At 36.0% G+C, this 22,703-nt stretch overlaps 1 protein-coding gene across 3 annotated transcripts in view; it reads left to right on the plus strand.

The window, feature by feature from the left end:
- IMMP2L (inner mitochondrial membrane peptidase subunit 2) overlaps positions 1-14,024 on the plus strand; it is a 459,355-nt gene extending 445,331 nt beyond the window's left edge. For all 3 annotated transcript variants that reach the window (XM_021384930.1, XM_021384928.1, XM_021384925.1), the window contains one exon: positions 13,554-14,024. In XM_021384930.1, the coding sequence (XP_021240605.1) occupies positions 13,554-13,686 (133 nt within the window). In that variant the 3' untranslated portion in view covers positions 13,687-14,024. The remainder of the gene's footprint in view (positions 1-13,553) is intronic.

Below are 22,703 nucleotides of genomic sequence, written 5' to 3' on the forward strand. Positions count from 1 at the left end.
CCTCCCTCCCTCCCTTCCTTCCTTTCTTCCTTCCTTCCTTCCTCCCTTCCTCCCTTCCTCCCTTCCTCCCTTCCTCCCTTCCTTTCCTTCCTTCCTTTCCTTCCTTTCCTTCCTTTCCTTCCTTCCTTTTTCCTTTCTCTTTTAATATATACAGGTCTTATTTTATACTACACTTTGAAGGCTGAGGAATTTTTGGAACTGTTACTGCAGTCCTCATCATACTCTTAAAATAGCAAAGCAAAACAAAAAGTCCCACCCAAGCTTTCCCTATGGGTGAGATGTCATGAGGAACTTGTTGACTCCTGACTGATGCAATTTGACACACTCCAAATTCAAAAAGGATTTTACTCTGAAATGCCAGAACTCATCATGTTAGTGTCTTTGTCAAATTCAGAAAAATTAAGGCTTCATGAGCATCTTTGTTGCCTTTTCTGTTTCAATTTATGGATTATGGCTCTCATGTTGTAACAGTGGTGCTATCTCATATTAAAGAAGCTGAGGGGCACAAATTGAGTAATTCACAGTTTTCTAGTGTACAGGAGGATGACGTCAATGTGCTACAATATAGGAAGGAAAAGTAAGTAAAAAGTATACTTGTGATGGCAGAAACTTAAACTTTCTTTTTTCAAGACAATAATAAAAATACAACTATTTAGTAGTCAACTGGACCCATGTATCATGCATAAAATAATCTGACAAGCTATCATGTGAACACTATTTCTGACATGGCTTTAGGATCCAATCACAATTTATTTATAAGCTATCATTTTAAATTACTTACTAATAGTTATAATGAGCATGTTTCAGAATTTTGATATTTTAAAACCCTTTCAAAAAACCTTATTAAATAGAGATTAATTTTGGCATTGTGCTCAGTAAAAAGTCTCAAATGATAATAATCAAATAGACTCAACCTTGTTTGTGTGACAGCAGTAAATTCAGTAGATGTGCTTTGGTATAACAGAGATTCTTAGTAGCTTCACATCCACGATAGTAAACTGAAGGAATATTTTGTGTGTGTTTTGTACTATTGTAAATGAAAATTTGTAATGTTCTAAAGAGTGGTAAGTCATAATTGAATTTATTTTGATTGTCACTGGTTAGGAGTGATGTTGGTTTTTAAGACATAGTCTCAAATTGAGATTGTGCACATTCATTTATTTCTATGTAAACTACATCAGATACAAAAAGCTCAATAACACTATTAGAAAGAGCAAATTCTCAGCTACAAAACTTTTTCAACATAGTCACCACCAGTAGCTGTGCATTTTCAATGGCAATGAACAAAAAAGCCTGCACGCTGCTCTTGTAAAAATCTGCATGGCAGTCTGGAATGTGGCTTGTCTTTCACGTTGCTGTCGCCACTGCTGAAATGCACCACCTCACTGTGCTCACATCCACTCTTTGGTCTCCATAAACATTCATCAAGCATTCATGAATGACAGTGGGTGCCATTTTTTCTGCATGGGGGAATTCAATGACACACCTTTGCTTCATATGCATTTCAGTGTCAGATGCCATTTTGTCAGACTGCCCCTCTGCTTCCATCTGTCACATGGCAAAATATGAAATGGAATATTGGTGTAAAGGTTCAGCCTCTACTGCCATATCACCAGCATCTGCCTCTGACACTGTGGGCTGACATAATAAAATAGAAGGCATTACTTTCAGAGCAGCTCTTGTATTAATGCTAAATGAGAATATTTTCCACTTGTCAGTAACATTCATGAAATCTATATATTTACTGAAGTCTGGAGAAGAAATCTGATTTCAGAGTGTGTGTTGTTCAAGCTGCTCAACATCTATCCAATGTTTCTGCCCTATCTACATCTTTCTTTTTTTTTTCTTCCAAATCTCTTGAGATTCTGGCCTTCCATTTGTTTGCTTTTGATAGAAAACACACTTTTCTAGATGTATCTGTTAGTATCATTAGATACTAACTTCCATCTTCTTACTTGCTGCATTTAAAGTATCATGATTTTGACTCATTATGTGTATTTGATTCACGGTTAAAGTTACATCCTCATCTCCACAAATATATGATGTGGCAGCTTCCAGTTTGAGATTGATTCACTATTCAAATGGGTTAATGGTGCATACCACCAGATGGTGAGACTTCTGAGGACAAGGCAGTTTTAGATTCTCTTCTGTCAGTATGTGACTCCAGAAGACATGGGGTGACATGGAGACTTAGATGACTGCAGGAAATTTACAGTAATGCATGGAGGCATGTCTTCTCAAGGTTTGGTGGTGGTTTATTTTTTTGTTTTGTTTTTATCTTCAAGGATAAAGGACTTGGACTCATTGAACAAGAAAATCCTCAAAATTTCATTTTGAAAACAAGAATGCATAGTCTTTACCATGCTCAGATTAAGCTGTGCAGTAGTGAGAGAACAAAGATTCTTGAGATACGTTGCCAGATCTCCACTACAAAGCAATTGTAAATGCCTTAATTCCATAGCCTTTACACATAGCCGATAGTAAAGCATGACAGGGGATGAACAATTCATAATGGCCTCAGAATCATACTCCATTTAAAATATGGATCACTTTTTTCTTTGCTTACTTCGAGTGCTTAGATCCTGTGGCAGAAAAAAATAAATCATTAGACACAGAGAACTGTATTTTTCCAGAGCAGACTGATGAAAATGTATCAAATTATGCTGTCTGCACATGTCACTTCTGCTGTCTCCTCAGCTAATGTCAGAGACAGTTTTGGATCTCCAGGCATTATAGCAATGGTGATGGATATGCAGCCTGCTGCTGACCTAAAATGTGATTGCTGTCCCCCAAAACACTGAGGTACAAAATAAATGTTCTATTTGCAGTATATCTTGAATAATATTGTGTAACAAAGGGAAGTGCTTAAAAAGAATTTTGTTGATTTTCTTTCTGGAAGTGGAAGGGCTCTACTCTGACTGAATTAATTTTGACGGAGTTAAGTTTTAAAATTTAGATCTTTCAGCTCCTAAGTGTGCTAATCCTTTTCCTATACTGATGACCTATCCATCCTGTGTGCTTATACTTTGCTAAAATAACCTATAAGCTGCATATACTCTGACAAAAATCAAGCAATTTAAAGAGTTAACAAATCTGGATCATCAGCTCTCTGGAAATTATATTCATTTTATTTTATTTTACTTAATTTTAATAATGTGCTCAAGTGTTTTACTTTAAGTATTCAAGTTCAGCACATGCTTTGCTGAACCATGGCTTGATTACGACTATGAGAATATTTTATTAAATATTCAGGAAACTGAATTCATTAGTCTTCCACTACTTTCTCACTCGTGCTGTATAGCTTAAGAAAAATTTTAATATCTCCTTGAGATAAATATAGCTCTTGATGGTGAAGTAGTGGATAAGTCTTGTTATTGTCTCTATCTAACCAGGAAGGTAGCTTTTTATTTTGAAAGAATGAAGTCTGTGCCTTAGTTATTTCGTTTATAGTATCCTGTCTTGTTAGTTAAGTGTGTATTAAAGAAAGCTGGAGAACGAGGGGAAAATGGAAAAAAAAAAAGAAATAGTGTGTATGTTCCAGGAATAATTCCAAAGGTATTGAAGAGAGTGACTGTAACTGTCTACTAACTGCTTTTCCTACGTTCTAGTGAACCTCAGACATTTATGTGTGGTTGCAAAGTGTAGCACAGGGCTTTGAGGAATCCTGTGCCTCTCTGCAAGAGGAGATATGGTGGCTAGTAGAGGTTTCCTGGGACATCTCAATGGCAGAATGTACCTCTCTATAGGCCAGTGAACTGGACCTCCAGTGTAATGGCCAGGAAGCTCATACATGGTCTCCTTCTCTCCCTCCTAATTTTTTCTGACATCCCCACAGTGATGGGGAGCTGCATCACCTTGACTGCTGGCCTCCTACTTCTCCACTGGGAGTGGGCAGTCTGATCTTGTGGGTGGCAACCCTGCCCACGGGGGTAGAATTAGATCATCCCATCCAACCCAAGCCACTCTATGATTCTGTGATTCCTCTGCATCAGTCAGCTGCCTGGCCACCAGGAACAGGTCAGGCCTGGTGATATGATCCATCGTAGTGACTTCTCTAAAACTGCCTTCTCCATAACCACACATGAAACCTGTTTCCTCACTTTGGGATTTTTCTGTGGAGAATTAAACAATTATCTGATGTGAGATTCAGCTTTGTAGATTTAGGCTTGCAAAGGAGAACTGCAGCAGCATCTAAATTAGGATATGAATGTTAATATACTTTTGATTTATTTTTGTGAAGCTTTTTTCCTTAGCTGAACCTGTTATACCATTATCTTAAGCTGATCAGGAGTGAACTAAAAAAAAAAAGTGAATATGAAGCCGATTAGTTACATAGGATGTGGAAATGATATTCATAATTAATAGTCAATTATTTAATCACAATTTCTCTTACAAAGTGAAAGGATAGCTATATGATTGTAATTATACCAAAAAGAAATGTATTTTGACAAACATTACAGTATAATAAAACATAGAATAGTTTTTTTTTCCAAATAAAGTACACGTTAGTTTTAGTACATTTAATCTCTTCTCTGTAAGTTCAAAGAAAATACAGAATAAATCAGATAAAGACAAGAGAGGAAGTATTTAAGTATTCTTAAATTCATAGCTATTATTATAGCTATAAGAGGGAGAAAAATCTTTCTGTATATTTAAGTAGTTATGTGTGTGGTTTTCTTCCAGTAAATTAGCTCAGGGGATTGCGTATATACAATTATCTTGATGAAACTTACCATTTTAGATGAGCATTAGCCATCCTCACACAGACCTCTATTAAAAAGTCTTTTATAATTTTAATAACATATCATGCAGTTATTTAATGACATTTTGATATCCTAGCTGCTTATTGTATATTTACTCCCCATTGCTTTTCATAACTCATATTGCCAACAGCATGTTTTCTGTAAGGCAAACTGTTTCTGTATGCCATTTTAGAAGAAAATATAAGCAAGCCTCACAGTAGAATAGTCTATTGAACATTGATCTTTCAAGATAAGAGAAAATCAACAGTATTACAACAACCTCGTGAGAACTTGGGAAATGTGTGACAAATAGTGGAGAACCTTTGAGTAGGATGACAGATCTATTTGCTGAACATAGAAGCTATTGTTACTGAAAACTTTGGAACATTTTCTTGTTTTCTCATGTAAATATGCCAGCTTTTCTTGCTTCCACTGGACTTCTTTAGTTTGTCTTCTTTCCTTACCTCAGCATTTAGTAATTACTGTAACATGATCTCCCCTGGTGAGCAGGTCTCTACTAAGTAAAATTTAAGATAATGAGGGTTCCCAGCAGTTGGCCCTTATGGAGTCACCCATGCTGGAGCTGCCCTGACAGTGCTGCTGGGGCAGATTTGGGATGGAATGTCCTCCATGACTTCCCTTATTGTCAACACCTCTCAAGTTCATAAACAGCCCTGACTTCTGACCTGTGAGAGTGGGTGCTTCCCTGAGCAACTCTGATGGAATTTGGTCTTTCATCTTAGCTCTTTTGGGCAGCTTTGCAATGTTAGCCACTCATCATTAGCTTTGTGAGAGACAGGTTTTGCTGGACACTTCCACGAATGCATACTGGAACCCAAGTAGGAGTACCCCCATCTTGCAGCAGGGCTTAAAAGTATCACAGTTAGTCTCATGGCCAGAGCAATGCCATGGAGTGCACATAGCGCCGCACAGACGGGACAGTGAAGCAGACAGGTTAAAAATGGAAAACAACTTAATTTGTAATGTACAGCATTTCTGCGTACTGTCCTAAGAATTCAGACAAGAAATACGGTGCACATAATCAATATCAGTGTAGTAAGCTGAAAAATGTCATCTGTACTCATTCTTCTGACACTGTTGGCTCTGATACAATCTGTTGTTGAATAGGAATTCACATTTGAAAGCTTTTATGTATTTATAAGTAATTAATATTTGGGATGTAGCTAATGCTTTCTATCTGAAGATAATAAATATGTTATAATGTTTATTGCAACTCAATGTATTAATTCTTTTCAGTATTGAATTGCAAATCTATTACTGCTCTTTAATGTGGGGCTCTGCCATGGAAGATATTAATACATGTAGGTCTTCTGTTGAGTTACATTGCTTAGTGGCAATCCTATGTAGGCTATAAATGTTGTGCTTCATCCAGTGAAATATTAAAAAGCTTTTAACTGTTAAATGATATTTGTGTATGTACAGCATGCAAAGCATGTCATACAGTGCACTAAACAAATCCTTTCGCCGTTTTTGTAACTAGAATTCTGAAATAAATAATAGATTGGTTTGTAAGCCTTTCTGTAGATCTATTTAGCATAAAGGTTCTGTTCATAAGGGAGAAAGAATAATTTTGAATAATGCTATACTTTCTGAAGATAAAAGACTAGTAGCACTCTATGTTAACATATTTTTCAAGTACTTCTTTAGAAAACGCTGAAGGAAACAAATGGGAAGGAACAAAGAAGTTAAATAGCCATAGTGTCCCTTTCAATAATATATTCTTGACAATTCCAAGAGAATACACTAAGATAAAACTGAGATAGAAGCTCGTGCAATATTTGTCCCAAACCTGCTACTATGTTTAATTTAGTCAATGACTTTGACAACTGATGTCTTCACAAGCGGAATAAAAAATACATTACTTGATACTGATTCCTTTAAATCTACACTACTGTTATGAATGTTAATCATAGTTCAAGGTTAACCAGTTGCTATCTGCACAGTAACTGTAGAAAGATCTAATATATGAAAAATATTAAATTCTCCGTGATCATTTCTTTCCTTTACTTTACCTTTCTTATATCTTAAGGCTTAAGGGAGGCATGTAGATAGGATAGAACAAAAGACAATGCAACCCAGTGATTTCAATACTTAGTATGTCACATTTTTTCTATTCAATCAATAACCTGGGCTCTTCTTACAGTGCAGTGACCGTGCTCACCTTTTCTGATCTGAACAGCTTAAATTGCAAAATCACATTTGATTGGAGAATTCACACTAGTTATTTGAATTTCAGGCAAATATTCTGTGCTAATATGCAAATTTTATTCATTCTGGGAATCAGCCATTGCATTTGAAACGTATTCCTGTCTTTCATGTCTTATTTTGTGACTATGTCTGTGCTTATGCATGTAGTACATGTGCATTGCTTCTGAGTGACACTTCTGAATGTCACAATTTTCACTGTTTAAAATGTTCTCAAAATTAAATTATCGTCACAATGTGATTTATATATTTCCAGATACTTTTATAATGTATTATCTAGCTAAATGAACACTTCTGAATTTGATAACCTTGATAGGGACCTTTACTGCTTATGCAGTAGCTCTGTGAAAGAACATGCATATGGAATGCTTTATCTATAGCTGGAGCTGCTGCTTCAGCTATCAAACTAATGGAACCGTAATGGAACACTTACTAGCAAAATTAATGGGCTGCATTCTTTTCTTTGTCACTAGATCTGTATGGCTCCATTAGGTCTGATTTGTTCAGGGATGAGAGGAAAGAATGATGAAGATGCTAGTATTTTGCTATGTAGCTGAAAGGAATCCATCACTTCATGTTTTTAAATTCATGAGCTACTTAGCATCTTGTTTTGCTAACCTTCAGCAAGCTGATGTAAGTTAAAGAAAATCTGTTTTGGTGTGGTTTTATTTATGAAATAATTTATTTATTATCATATTTCTGTGATTCTTTCTTTCATAAAAGAACGAGGTCAAGGATATTTGTTTCTTCTGCCATTGTTCATTATCCCAGGTACTTCTACTAGAGGAAGTGGTTTCTCTGGGATTTTACTATAATCCACAGGAATTTATTTTTATTGAGCCTTATTTCCTGCTACTGCACTTGACAGTAGTTGTTTCAAAGTTCAGCCATGTACAGAAAATGAAGTGTAATAGCAATCATGTTTACTTTCTATTAAAGTATGGATTTTCTGAAGAGACTAATTTACTGGGAGAATTCTCTGTGAGACCGTTTTACACCTACAATCTAATATCAAAACCTGGTGTAACAACATTTCTTAAGGACAAGCAATCTAATTTGACACAGATAGCTATACCATGTTATATATTTTTGTTAGCATTATAGCTGAAATACTGCATAGTTGCCTAGGTATTTCTGTCCTGAGACTTTCTTTGAGACTTTTTGAACTTTCTCTTCTTCTCATTAACCGTGTCTCTTTGGAGACAATTTTCAACCTCCACACAAATTAGCCATTCCCAGTCTTCCAGAATTTGAGTATAGTTAGTTAAGCTACAGCTAGTTGGCTAATGGGATATGGAAAAATTCATTAAATTTGTTGGCTTGCTCAAGTGGTGCCATCTATAAATCACCCTGGATATCTCCCTATTAGGGGGTCATTTAACCTTTCAGAACCTCTGGTGGGGAGTAGTAAATATTCCAAATGAACTCTGCTGCTACAGAACTGCCCCCAAACCCCATCCCCAATGATTTTGCATTATGAGGCAGACAATTTGAGAAAAAAATTTGAAGTACAGCTGATGTCCCATAGTGCTGAGCATGTGAAAGGCTGTGTATGAGGCTTCTTTGCTGAAGTGTGTATGTACAAGAACAATGTAGTGAGAATATAGTACTTCAGAGAATAGAAAGCATAATTTGAAACACTGATCAATAATATTTACTTTTTGATTTAACTTCAATTTTTGTGTTTGCATATTTATCTTTATCCATGGTTTTTGGAAGGCCTGTGGAATACTGCTACAACAACCTATGAGGCTAAAGCAAAAGTGACTCTTCCAAACCAGAGGCTGATGTTTGCCTCAAAAATTGTCATTTTGTAGCAGTTAATAAAATCTCTCCAGTATACAGATTATGATCTGTGGCGGTTATTTAGTTCTGTTTCTATCTGTTGTTGTTCTCTTCCAGTGGGATTTAAAGGTTTTGCACAATTTAAACATTTAGTAATTAATGGGAACAGGAGACAAAATACAAATTAGTATTGAAATGTTTCTAGTCTTAAGCATTATGAAACAAGAACATTTTAAGACAGCACTTTCAAATAGTATTTCCTTCTTCAGAAGAGATATATTTGCATTCAAGCACCTATTCAAGTACACTTTCAGTAAGGATTGTTATGTTGATCCAGTGTTAAAGATTGCTGCTGTAGTTTATTATTTTGTGGTTCTCTTTGCATATTATAATATTATATAATATTATAATCTATAATATAGATTAGATATAGATATTCCAAAATTTCTCACATTATTTTATACTTTCTGGAGCACTTGTCCTCCCCAGAAAGAAGGGAAAAGGGTGTTTTAGCAAGTATTACGGACATCCTAAATTCTTCACCAAGAGGACTATGAGGTTGATGGTTTCTTATTCCTCACTGTCTTAATACAATTCGTGGCATGTTTTTTGTGTTCTTTTTTCATTGATTGGCAACTCCTTTTTATATATATTTATTATACACTTTGTATACATTAGTACATTCCTTGTTCTTTTGAACTCTTTTTTGTTCTTTTTGATAGCCTTATATCCTTTTTGTCCAGCTCCCCAGTCAGGCATTTTTAAGTGACCATTGCTGAGTTACTTTTATCATGGTAAAGTCATAAAAATTTCATTCTACATAAAATAGTAATTTTTTGCTACATACAAAAACCTGTAATTATGCCAAAAGATTTTAGAGCTACAAGGAAATATAAGCAATATAAGCAAAACTATAACAAATTTGGCAATAGCTACCTAATCATTAGAAAAACAAATTGCAGCTAACCAAGCTAAACCAAAACTACAGGCAGGCAGGCAAAATTCAAACAAAGCCTAGGAAGTTGAAAAGTCTTACAGAGCTGGTAGGAGATTGGTAGCATGTTACTAGCAGTGTTAGTACTGGCTTACAGAGTTACAATAATAGCAGGACAAACATTCTTGTATTGCTTTATGTCTCTTTGCCTTACTATTACTTCTAATTAGCAAATTGACTGCTTAGGAAGTCTAGATTTAGAAACAGTTGTAAAGGCCTTTTCTTTTGGTTCTGCACTAGTCTTCCTCAGGCTACATTCTGTGCTGCTGTACTCTGTTGTTTTAGTGTTCTTATAGAATTTGAAATCTTGGGTGTTTTAGCTAGATCCTAATCACCAAAGGTTCAAGGAGAAGAAGAAAGCAAAGAGAAATCTGTGAGGAATCCTCCTAAATTAAAGTGATATTGCAGCTAAGTTCAGGAGTAGGTACAATACCAATTTTTCCTTTCTAACACTAGTCATGTTGTCCTCTAACTTATTTTTATGGGAAAGCTATTTCTTTATTAGTTTCAACTCTGATGATGGCCGCTAGCGGCTGAATTTAGTGGCTTAGGTAGATTTCACATATCCTGAGAAAGCTGCAAATGCCCTTCCTTGTTACGATTGCATTCCTATCTGGACTTTTCTTGATATGTGGACTGAGGACCTGGCTTCCCATTAAAAATTTGATGTGCACCTCTGCATAATTCTTCTCCACAGAATTCTGACATTGTATCAGTGCTGCTTTTCCCATCGTGATTGGAGATTAGAAAAGGAATCAAGATAAGAGACAGTGAAGATTTCAAATAGCAGAGAAGAGAGCACAGTCTGTAAATCAGTGAGCTTTTTAAAAAGACCTGTTTTGGAATCAGGAAAGGTAATATAAGCCTCTTCACCAACAGAGGTGCATTTATCCACCTGTTAGAACAGAATGAGGAGGAAAGATGTAAATCCCACTGCTAGTAACACTATCAAGGCTAGGCTTATCTTTTCCTAATGCAACAGAGACTTCAAGGAAATATACTTTTATCACAGTAGCAGTGCCCAAATGATATTATTCATTCAAAATATGTTTTGCAGATAAAATTTCTATATTTAAAAAAAACAACTTATCAGTTGGTCAATTATATATTCAAATATTAAAATATATATAATTAATGCAAAAGCTGCTCAAATTAGGGATAGTAATATGGATTCCGTTCAGAATAACTCTGTTGTTGCAAGATCAAGATTAATAATTCAATCTTAATATAGAACAAGATTCTACTATTTAGATTGCTGAAATCTCGTGGCCATATTCATAAATGAAGTACGTTCCTCAGAATTGTCGCATGGAAAGGGTTAATTTTTCTTACAGTTAAAACATTATTTCAAGAGGGTAAATTTATTTTCCTAAGAGAGTAGATAATGTCTGGAAGGGAATTGGCAAATCTCTCCTTTAATAGATTATTTCAGTATTTCACTGTTGTGACAGAAAGCGTAGCCTCTCTGTTCACCCTCTGTCCACTTCTAACCTTGATGAGGGTAAATCCATTAACAGGGGCAGGTTATTTTCTGGAAACAATTGTGTTCTTCCTCAGTGAAATTCATGGCTGTTGTGGTAACTACAGAATAATAATAGGCAATGGACAAAAGTTATTAAGGTTCTTTGCAGAAGTCAGACAGCAAGGTGCTTTAAAAGTGAGCTTTTAAGTTATTTTAAAAGAAGCCCTGTAGCATCAGTGTCATTTGTTATTTAGTAAAGACTTCCATAACCCTACAATATCCATTTTTCCTTTTTAGCACTAGTCATGTTGTCCTCTAAATCAGGTTTATGGGAAGGATATTTCTTTATTAGTTTCAAGTCAGATGATGGTCAGTAGAAGTATTCCTCTGGGCAAAATTAGTCCCTGTCTGAGCTTCAAACAAGTTTTGATTCATTTATTATATTCTCAGTCTGTGTGCAGACCTCCTAGTGACATCAGTAACAAGCAGTGCACTGAGGAAAACACAGAGCTTTGAAAATGAGATGTTATTTGTGTTAGAGAAGAGTATTTTAACATTTATCTCTGTACTAATGCTGTCACATTTTATATGCAGTAGTGATGTTTGCAGTAGTTTTATATTTTGGCACCAGCCTGTAATGTGTGTGCCATCATGCTGTATATCCAGAGAACTAATCCCCACAGTAATTTTATATTTGCAGACCACTTTATGGAATAATTAAGATAAAGGATATTGTGAATTCTATAAATATCCAACAGACTACACAGAAGTATGTCAAGACTTAAAAAAAAAAATATGTAGCTAAATCTTATCAAAAAGGAGCTGTCACTTAGCAGCCTGGATATATATTGTCCTTTGCTTAAGTGCAGGAAAAAGAGGCAATGGATCAGGTAAATAAATGATTCTTGCAAGGGACTGAACAAGCAAAATACAATGCTAGACTGCAGTTTCAGTGATCTACTTCAGATTCTTTTAGATACTGTGGGTTTTAGGTAGCCAAATTATATTCAAGTAATTCAGCACCTGCTTCATCAAACGACAGAATATGGAATTAGATATAGACCACTTCAGCTTCACTGATTTAATTATGTAGTAGAGAGACAATGGTGAATATACATTAATCCTATGAAATGAAATCAAGAAAATTAGCTGAAGATATTCCTAGGGGGCTATTTGGTGTCCATTTGCATAAAATGCTGAATTACCTGCGTACTGAAATCACTTTATTTTTTGTGATGAGAAATAGAAGGGGATTGAAGAAGTGAGTTTACATAAAAATGTAAGCAGGAATGTACAGGTTCAAACTGGAAGTTCGTTTGAATTCTGAAGTGAAATCTGAAGGGACAGTGTCAAGAGGATGGGGCCAGACTCTTTACAGTGGTGCCCAGTGATAGGATGACAGCCAGCAGGCATAAACTGAAACACAGGAAATGCCATGTCAACATGAGTAAAAAATTATTTACTGTGAGGGTGATGGAGTACTGGCATAGGTTGCTCAGATAGGTTGTGGAGTCTCCTTCCTGGAGATACTCAAAAGCTGCCTGGACACAGTCGTGGCTAATGTGCCTTAGGGGAACATGCTTGAACCATGAGGTTGGACTAGATGATCTCCAGAGGTCCCTTCTAACCTCAACCATTTTGTGATTCTGTGATTTGTAAAGCAAAACTATTGAAATAACACATGAATACATATAAAGACGTAAAATATTTACAAAACATATGAATGAATTCTAAGTAGTCCTAGAATTTAAAAAACCTTTGACTTGTAAATGTATTTCCAATTATTCTGCCAGAAGTACATTTTCATCGTAGGGAAATGTTTATAGTTCACAGTAGTTTCCATTTTTGGTTGGAGACAAAATGAAATTTGGAAAGACAGTGATAAAGCACAGAATGCTTGAGAAAAGCCAACATCATGGTGTGGTTAGTGTAGCTCAAACCTGAGACACAGGTTCTGTTTAAATTATTCAGAGTAGATAGATAGTTGAACCTTTTTCTGCCCAGCATAAGTAATCAGCACTAGCTTTCAGAGGATAATAAAATACCTCATCTGTTTTGACCAGTCACTGCTTCTTGAAGCAGCATGTTTGTTCATGTTTGTTATAAACCACACATTTCAGTTTTTCTGGGTTCCACAAAATGTTTTGTCAAGGAAAAACAAAGAAAAAATTGTTACTGAAGCAGTGTTTTTTTCTTTCTTTACATCCAAGAGATATTCCTAGTTCATGCAAAGTTCTCTGCTTTGTATTCTCTGATTGCTCTAACAAATCATCGTGGGTTTTATACCTCCCAGACTTCCTTTGATTTTCAATATTTAATAATCTGCTTTATATTTTGGGTTCAGGTTTCTCTTGGACTTCTACATGCTCGTGCTACTCATATCCTCTGGCCTCCAAAACGCTGGCAGAAATTACAACCAATGCTACCTCCAGAGCGCAAACCTCTCCAGAGAGAGCAAGAGTGACCTTAACGTTTAGATGGAAAAACAAGGAAGTGAAGTTTAGCCAGCAAGAGATGCCAGGGTTTTATCATCAACTGTAAAAGCTTTGCCAAGTGTGCTTTAATATCCAGTACCATATCATCAAATAAATGCAATATCTTCATGTTAAAATGTCACCATTAGTGTAAAGTATTTGTTTCTTTGCTTTTTAATCTCAAACAGTTGTGCATTGTGCATATTTGGTTTGAAATAGTTCCACATTTGTTGATTTGAATGTTCAGTCTACAATGCTTGTGTTGTTATGTCTGTACCTGCGCTTCTCTGGATAAGAAATCATTAAAAACTTCAATAAAATATTTTAATCTTTTACACTCAGCTTGTTTCTTTGGTAGCTGAACAGTTTTCATTATTATTGTTGATTGTATATGAAAAATCCAACACATTTACAGATAGTATGCTTCGGCTTCTCCTATAATTTCAAATACTGAATAATCAGTATTTCTGTAGCAGAAAAATTAATCGCATATGCTCTAACATTCTTTCAAAAAGCTAATATGATTTTTTTTTCTTTTAATGAAGCTTATGTTTATTACTAAACTGAGTAAGTTTTATTTATTTTTCATGTCCCTTTTGGGACTGCTTATATAAACATTCCTTGTATATCTTGCTGAAGTAGATATTCAGTCAAAATATATACCAATCATATTGCAGTACATGAATGTAACGCTTCATTCATTTCTCAAGTATAGTAAATCATTGTTAGCACTGAGTGCCAAATTTAGTTAAAAATATGTAATTAATATGAGTACTATACAATTAGTAATATAAATACATTAATGTAAATATCCTCTTTGAATGTGCAGTAAAACTTCTACACACATAAGTAAAGAGAAAGTGGAAAATTACATATTTTCAGTTGCAGATTAATTTCCAGTTGCACTTTACTTTCCTATTTATTTAATTTTACTTCAGATAGGATAGTACTTAAAAAATTTAAGATCACACAAAAGTTCTTTAAACATTTTAGCTAAAATTGTGCAATTATCAGAAATTCAGACAAGATGAAAATAAACCGTATTTCTTTGAAGCCACATATCTAATTGTGTATTAGTTAGATTATCGATCCAATCATAGTTAAAATGGACTATTTCTGTCCAATCTTCTTATATGTTCCCCTGGTACTCAGCACTGGTGAGGCCGTACCTTGAATACTGAGCTTGGTTTTGGGTTCCTTACTGTGCGAAAGACATTGAAGCGTGTGTAAAGAAGGGCAACGAAGCTGGTGAAGGGTCTGCAGCACAAGTCTTATGAGGAGCGGCTGAGGGAACGGGGATTGTTTAGTCTGGAGAAGAGGAGGCTCAGGGGAGACCTTATTGCTGCATCTAACTGAAAGAAGAATGTAGCGAGGTGGAGGTCAGCCTCTTCTCTGAGGTAAATAGGGATAAGGTAATGGCCTTAAGCTGCACGAGGGCACCAGGGGAGGTTCTGGTTGAATATTAGGAAAAATTTCTTCACAGAGTGCGTTGTGAAGCAGTGGAGCAGGCTGCTGGGGAAGTGGTAGAGTCACCACTTTGTGTAGCACTTTCTTGTAATTAGTACATAAGAAGAAACCCGATTCCTGTGAAAGAAACCATTTTGCTACACATTAGCATCAAATTAATGTGCATGACATTTTACATCATCACATAACTAGCTGAGTGGAAATTACTCAGTCATATCATAAGCTGAACATATTACTGACTTGAGAAAGATAACTCATTATCCAGAGCATGAAGAGCAGACCATATTACCAAAAGCAGAAAGGACCAAGCAGCAGCTGCAACATACAACCACATATTAAAAGGTATTACAGATATATTATTTTCAGTCTCCAGAAGTGAAACACATCTGTCCTGGCACTAATGAAATCAGTGGCAAAAGTTTCTTGGACTCAAGTTATAAAGGATGCCTCTACATCAGCATCCTTCCTCTTCAACTACAGGCTTTCTGGAGTTTTGGTGCTTGCTCATGTCTGCAGCACAATAGGAAACTGGCTGCACAGGGAGTCTATATGAATGAGCGTGAGGGAGATGTAGGACATTAGGAAATAAGTTGATATGACATTTTCAATCTTTTTTCTTCTTTCTCCATGAGGAGCCATGTAAATAATCTTGCTATTAAGGAGTACATGGAATTGCACCTGCCTCTAAATTCCAGATTGCGCTTGTAGACCAAGGAGTGGTCTTGAAAGCTGATGAGACATCAGTTCTCTTAGCAGACACAAGCAACTTCAACTGAGGCAGTAACAGGGTAAGTCTGCATACCTCAGCACTGTGTAAGCATAAAAGGCTTATGAAGAAAGGAAAAAAAAAATAAAATTAAATTAAAAGTGGAAAGCTGGTGCAATGAAGAGTGATCAACCTAATGCACGTCAGGGTTCTTAAGTACAAGTTCAGAACTCCCTGTGGCAAAGAAACACTCATCATAGCAGAACATGATGTGAGTTCCCTCCCTTCAATCCATTTTTCTTTTAACATATGCTACTTAGATAATGCTCCATGAAGACCAGCAACTTGTCATGGCTTGCACAGTGAACTACCACTTCAGGGCAGAAGCCTTCACAAAGCACAGAATTATCCAAGGAAAAAAGGCAAATCCAAGATAGTAGATAGTGCTTTAGTAAACAGTTTAGTGTAACATCAGACTGCTCAGGGAAATATTTAATAAGATCCTCTGGGAAAATTCTTTTGAAGGTCTTGGGGTCCATTGGGGCTAGTTACTTTTTAAGTATCATGTCTTAAGGGCACAGGAACAGGCAATTCCAAAATGTCAGAGGTCAAGTAGATGGGGCAGAAGACAGACCTGGCTAAGCAGGGATCTTCAACAAACAAGGCAGAAAAAGAAATTGTATAGACGCCTGAAGCGAGGTCAGATTACATGAGAGAACTACAGAGATGCTGTTTACAATCGTAGAGAGAAAAACTGTGTAGCCAAAGCTCAATTAAATTTGAAGCTAGCCAAGACTCTGGGAGACAATAAAAAGGGCTATTTAAAATCTGTTAACAGCAAAAGGTGGACCAGATGGTCAACTCACAGTGATGATGATGGTCAACTCACAAATAGGAATGTAGACAAAATAAAGATATTTAATGCTTCCTTCACCTCCATCTTCAGTGCTGACAATGGGCCTTGGAACCCCCAGAGACAGAAGTTTCAGGACTGTACTGGCAGCAACAATAAACTCACGGCAACTTGCTATTCCTGCTGATTCGTATAAATCTGCAAGGCTCCAAGGTAAATTTGTGGATGACACTAAATTGGGAGGAGTTGTTGACTCCCTTGAGGGTAGAGAGGCCTTGTAAAGAAAAACTGACAAATTAGAGGTCTGAGCAATCAACTACCACATGAAGTTTAACAAGAACTAGTGCTGGATTCTGCACCTGGGATGTGGGCAGCCCTGGATGTATGTGTAGAATGGGAGACAAGAGAGCAGCCCCATGGCCTGGGGGTTCTGGCTGGTGACAAGTTGATTATGAACCAAAAGTGTGCCTTTGCAGCCAAAAGGACCAACAATATCCTCAGGTGCATCAGGCACAGCACTGCCAACCAGGTGAGGGAAATAGAAGGGAGTGGAGGAGCAGGTACTGATCTCTGCTCTCTGCTGACAGCAATTGTACCCAAGGAAACTGCATGAAGCTGCACTGGGGAGGTTCATGTTGAATATTAGGAAAAGCTTTTTCACTGAGAGGGTGGTCAGACACTGGAATAGATTCCCCAGGCTTCCCTTGGTCATAGCGTCAAGCTGCCAGAGTTCAAGAAGTATTTGGACAACGGTATCAGAAATACAGTCTGAATTTTCAGTGGTGCTCTGTGGAAACAGAATTTGGACTCGGTGATGCTTATAGGTCTCTTCCAGCTTGAGATATTCTATTAATCTTTGATTCCATGATGCTATGATTCTATGAACATGGCCTGATTCCTCAAGATTCAGTATTCTAGAGATCTATGAACCTGCATGCTCTTGAGAAACTTTGGTGATCCTTTGATTTTGTGCTATAATATGGAATAATCTTCTCTCTTCAGAATACTTTACTATCGTTGCTATTATGATTAAGGGAATCACTACTTTCTTCCTCCCATACCAACATTTCTTATCATGGTATATTAAGCAGTTTTTCCAAAGTCATGTAAGATTATCACAACCAATTTGGAAAAGAACTGGGATTTCTTGGGCTGCATTCTCACTTCTTAGTGGCAAGACAGCCCATCTCTGTCATTCAGCGTCTTGTACAATTAATGTACAAATGCATCATTTTTATATAGAATACAAATCTAAATGAAAGAAAAAGATCTTTGAAAACCAAAATCCCAAGTAGACAGCTTAATCCTCAATCACAGTGTGATCAGAGTAGTGCTGTTGTGCAGAAATAAATAACAGCATCTTTTCTTTTTTTATTTGTGAACTTAAAAGATAAGCCAGAAGCTGGTTTATGCATCTGCACTGCAAGAGGCTTTTAAGCAGAATGTTACATAGAAAATCTTGCTAATCCGCAAACTCTGTCACCACCTGAAATCTTTTTGACTGTAATTTATTGAGTATTATTGGATGAGGCTCACCTCTGAATGATTTAGTAACTAAAAAGATATTGAATATTTAATAGATTCAGTAGCTTTATCTGAATATCAGATTGTACTGAGATACAAGGACAGGAAATTTACTTTTAAAAAATCTTTATATTTTGACAATTTGTTGGAACTGTATTAACCAACTACGTCATGTACTATCTTCCTCATCCCACTCATAAGTGTCTCAGTATTTTATTTAACATCTATCCTTTTCTCATATCCCCCTGTTTAATGTCAAAAAATGAATTTTACATCCTTTGGGGGCTAAAATGTAACATCCTCAGATTTTTCTTAAACATTTCTCACTTAATAAATGAAGCAATTGGCAGATTTTTTAGCAATCCCTATAGTTTTATATATTTTTGATTACAAAGGTTAATCACACAAATAATCCTGAGTTTTCTGTAGGAGTGTGGTTAATGAGTGTGGATCAGACTACACTACTTAACTTTGTAACTTGCCTTAGGTGAGCCTGTAATGAAAGAAATTATTCTCTAACATTCTTCCATGGTTATGAATGGATGGTTTCTGAATCTGATGTGAAATATCTTAAGGATTCAGATGGGTGGTCCATTTGTCCAGTAAGCCCCCTCTGCAGGAGTCAGTTAGTTATGCTTTCTATAATTAAGATTTTGAAATAACCTATTATAAGGAAAATTACTTGCCAACCCCAGGCAATTAATGTTAGTGTCATACTTTGAGGCATGAATGTTTGTATTTCATACTTATCTTACATGCTTTCTAATGTAACTGAAGGTTCTCGTTATCTATACAAAATGCTTAATACTTGCTTCAACAGCAACATCTTAAAAGTCTTGGTAAGTAGCTTTCAAAGAGTGCTGAGTAAAGTCTGAAACTTTTAATTTCTGTTTATCTGTGTTACTCCCTATGTAAAGTTGGGAGCAATTATTTATTTGTCTTCTGCTTCTGTCTGTGGGATTCTTAGCCTTCAGAATCTGTCTGAAAAATCTGGTAAATTGAAATATTTTAATTTCAGTTTTCTTCCTCTAAGGAGGAAAAACATCACCCTCGTTAAATATTTTGATAATTACCTATGAAGAATGAAGTTAATGTTAATGATTATTTTCATGACATCTTACATCTTTAGAGTTTCACCATTAAAGATTACAAAGATTCAAGGGGTAGATTTTTTGTGTGTGCCAAGTTAGTGACTATGGTCAAAATACATTAGGACCTAATGTTTAGGAGGCTTGGTCACTGAAACAGACTCTGGCATCTGTGCCACCCAGACTGCCTAAAAGGTGCATGGAAAGACTCTGGAATGCCAGAGTCAAAATGGGCAAGCTGAGAAGGGCAGTATTTAATCGCTGTGTTTAAGATGTTGGAGATATGTTTGAAAACAGTCCTGCAACAAACTCTGAGGCTAGAATGGTTCCATAGGGGAATCTATCACCTGGGACCATACTCTGGAGACTTTATTAAGTCATGTTAAGAGAAATGTGCTTAGACTATCTTCTACATGATCGCTGAATGGCTAATATATTCACCTACAAAATATTGAGGTTCAAGTTCAAGGTTTTCCTCAGCCTGAAAGCTTTCACCAGACAGATAACATGCTACAATGAAATGTGCAGCTTGGTAGATGAGGAAAGAGTAGGATACTGTTCATAGAAATGATATTCAGGGAAATACAAAAAACTGTGAGGAACAAAATGATGGAGAAAAGCTGAAACACTTTCTTCCACAGAGCTCTGAACAACAGAATCTCTTAACTTGGGGCCAAGATAAGATATACACCTTTTTTTAAGAATATCCACAATGGGAAACAAATTTCTGTAAATGCCTGGCAGAATCTATAACAGCATTACCTAACACCTCCTACTAAGGTCAGCCAATTTTTAGTGTTTTATTTTCAGTGAAAAGAAGGCTGTTAAGTCTTCAAAGGGAAAGAACAATTATGTCTAAAAATAGAAACAAGGTGAAATTTGAAATAGAGAAGCTCACAAACACTGACAAAAATTATGACTAAGGTGGAAACCTCCACTTTTAGGCTTTAAACAAAATGCCTTATACTTTATTTCAGCAGCTATTAAGATTTTTTTTCTTCCTGCCAGACCTATAAAGTGATGCAGAGTAAATGGAAATGCAATGCCGTGATCTTTTAAGTAGTTCTTCATGAAAACACTGTGTGGTAATGGAATTATCTTCTCAAACTGTTACAGTTTGAAAGAGAGAGAGATCCCTTCTGTGCCTAAAGTTTTGAAAATACCTGGGGTAAAAGACATTTCTCAGCTCTCTTTTTTTCCCCTTTGCTTTTTCATCAGTATCAAATGCAGTTGACATAACACTATGAGTAAACAGCAGTGATATTTTTTACTATAAATATGGGTGTTTTATTTCCTTTAAGATAACAGTAATTGTCCCTAGAAGATAGTTCTGCCCTATGAGCAGAAAAGACCTCAGAACTCATGGTAGGATACAGAATCAATATGGAATTTTTAGGGCTATTTGTGAAGAAGGAATATCTAATCTTCCATAGAACTTCCAAGCCTGGATTCACTTCATGCAACTAACTGTGGCTGTAAGCATAGTCAGTGCCCTGCCTAATTGATTTTTGTAAGCAGGTCGCCTAAGAGAATCCAGAGGAGAAGCTGGTCAAGCCATCCACTGAGAGATCTCAGTTTCTTTTCAGTGAATCAAAAAAAACCTTTGGTGGCTTCAGTAAAGCTCCATGGGACAGCCATGATTTTTGAATGATTTGGTTCTTTGCACAGCAGATTACTATTAGAAAAATTTAATAAATCAAAATCAAGGCCAAATTGTCTCCTACTTTTGCTTGAATTTTTTTGCACAGATTAATCTTGAACTTTCCTTGGATCCCACAAAACTACATAGTTGCAGGTTTCTCCGAGTGCTGATTTCTTTCTTGACAGATAGTTCATAGTTGTAGAGCACTCAGGCAGGTAATGACTTAAAGATTTTAAAAATAATTTCTACCAAATCTAATGTCTATTTATTCACAGAAATGTTGAAGTTTTAGACATTTTTCTTTAACTCACATATATCAAATTGTTTTAAAATTTCGTTGATTAAATCACATATCACACAAGGAAAATATCTGAATAAACACTACAGGTAAATAAAAATGTTCACATTCCAAACAGCTTGTCGTTTGTGTTAGCTCTGTTGTGGACTGATGGTAGACTATCACTAAGAGATCTCATTCATGTTGCATGCCCTAGAAATAAGTAGGTGTTTTATGTGAACAAATGGAAGAATGTGTACTTTTACCATTTCTTAAATGGTCACACAAAAATTTTCAAAAGATTTATCCTAGGTCTTAGCAAGCATGTCCAAAATTAATTATGCAAGTAAGCGTAGTCTTTTTTTACCCACACTAAAAGAATAGTACCTAGAAAGTTCAGCAAACAGTAAGAATGTCTGTTTACTCTCTACAGTTGGTTCAGCTTATATGGATTACCTTATAGCACAATTCCAAATCCAAGTCTGGCACTGAGTCCCCAATAACTTTGTCCCAGGTATGAAATCACCTGTTCTTCAGGGGTTGTTATTTCAGTACTTTTAAAAGCAGATCTTACTACCTTTAAGGCATCTTAACATGGCATGCTTAGTTTGCTGAATCAGTAGCCACTACTGAAAATCATTGCAAGGTTGTGATACTAACTTTGAACATTTATGCTTTTATGTAAATGGATTAAAAAAAGAGAATGATTTGCTCTACTGTATCTTTTTAAATAATCTGTATTTGAAACAGATCCTTCTCAGACGCAGGTTTGAAAGTTTCTGAAAAACACTGAAAACTTTGGATGGGATTTTCTAAGAATACTTTAATGACTTAAATGCACAAGTTCAATTGGAAAACAATGGAACTTTCTAACAAATAATTTTGGGATAAATCCAAAGAGTGAATTAGCCATCTGGCAGTTAGCACAAGTGCTTTACTCTATCACTTAGGCACAGTGAGTGTATTCTTTCTTGTGTATTTGTTTTCCTTATTCTCTTTCTCCCTTTCTTTCTTTCAAACACATAAACACACTCATGCACGGATGTTACTTAATCCTGTAGTTATCTAAGGTATTAAAAACTACATTCACAAAAGATTTGAGGTGCTGTACTACCTCTTTAGGGGGTTTAAATCTTCAATCTAAATGTCCAGGCCTCATATACAATAAATAAGAATTAGCTACGTAATAATGAGATTTCTGCATTGCACTGAACTGTCCAGACAGTCCAAAGATAGGAAAGTTAGTCTTTAAGATTGCATCAACACTAGTAAATTAGAAATGCTTGTAACGCAACCCTGGCACATTTTTGTCTCAGGGCAACGCTTAGTAACACTTATTCACACAGCTCCCAGAGTTCACGAGTTTATGTCTGCCTGTGGCCATTCTTACAGACAGTTCAAACTGCCCCTCTTTTGGTGAATAAAAACTAATTTAATAGTGTGAATATGAGCCATTGGTATCA

The sequence above is a fragment of the Numida meleagris genome, chromosome 1 (assembly GCF_002078875.1).
Source record: "Numida meleagris isolate 19003 breed g44 Domestic line chromosome 1, NumMel1.0, whole genome shotgun sequence".
Taxonomy (NCBI): Eukaryota; Metazoa; Chordata; class Aves; order Galliformes; family Numididae; genus Numida; species Numida meleagris.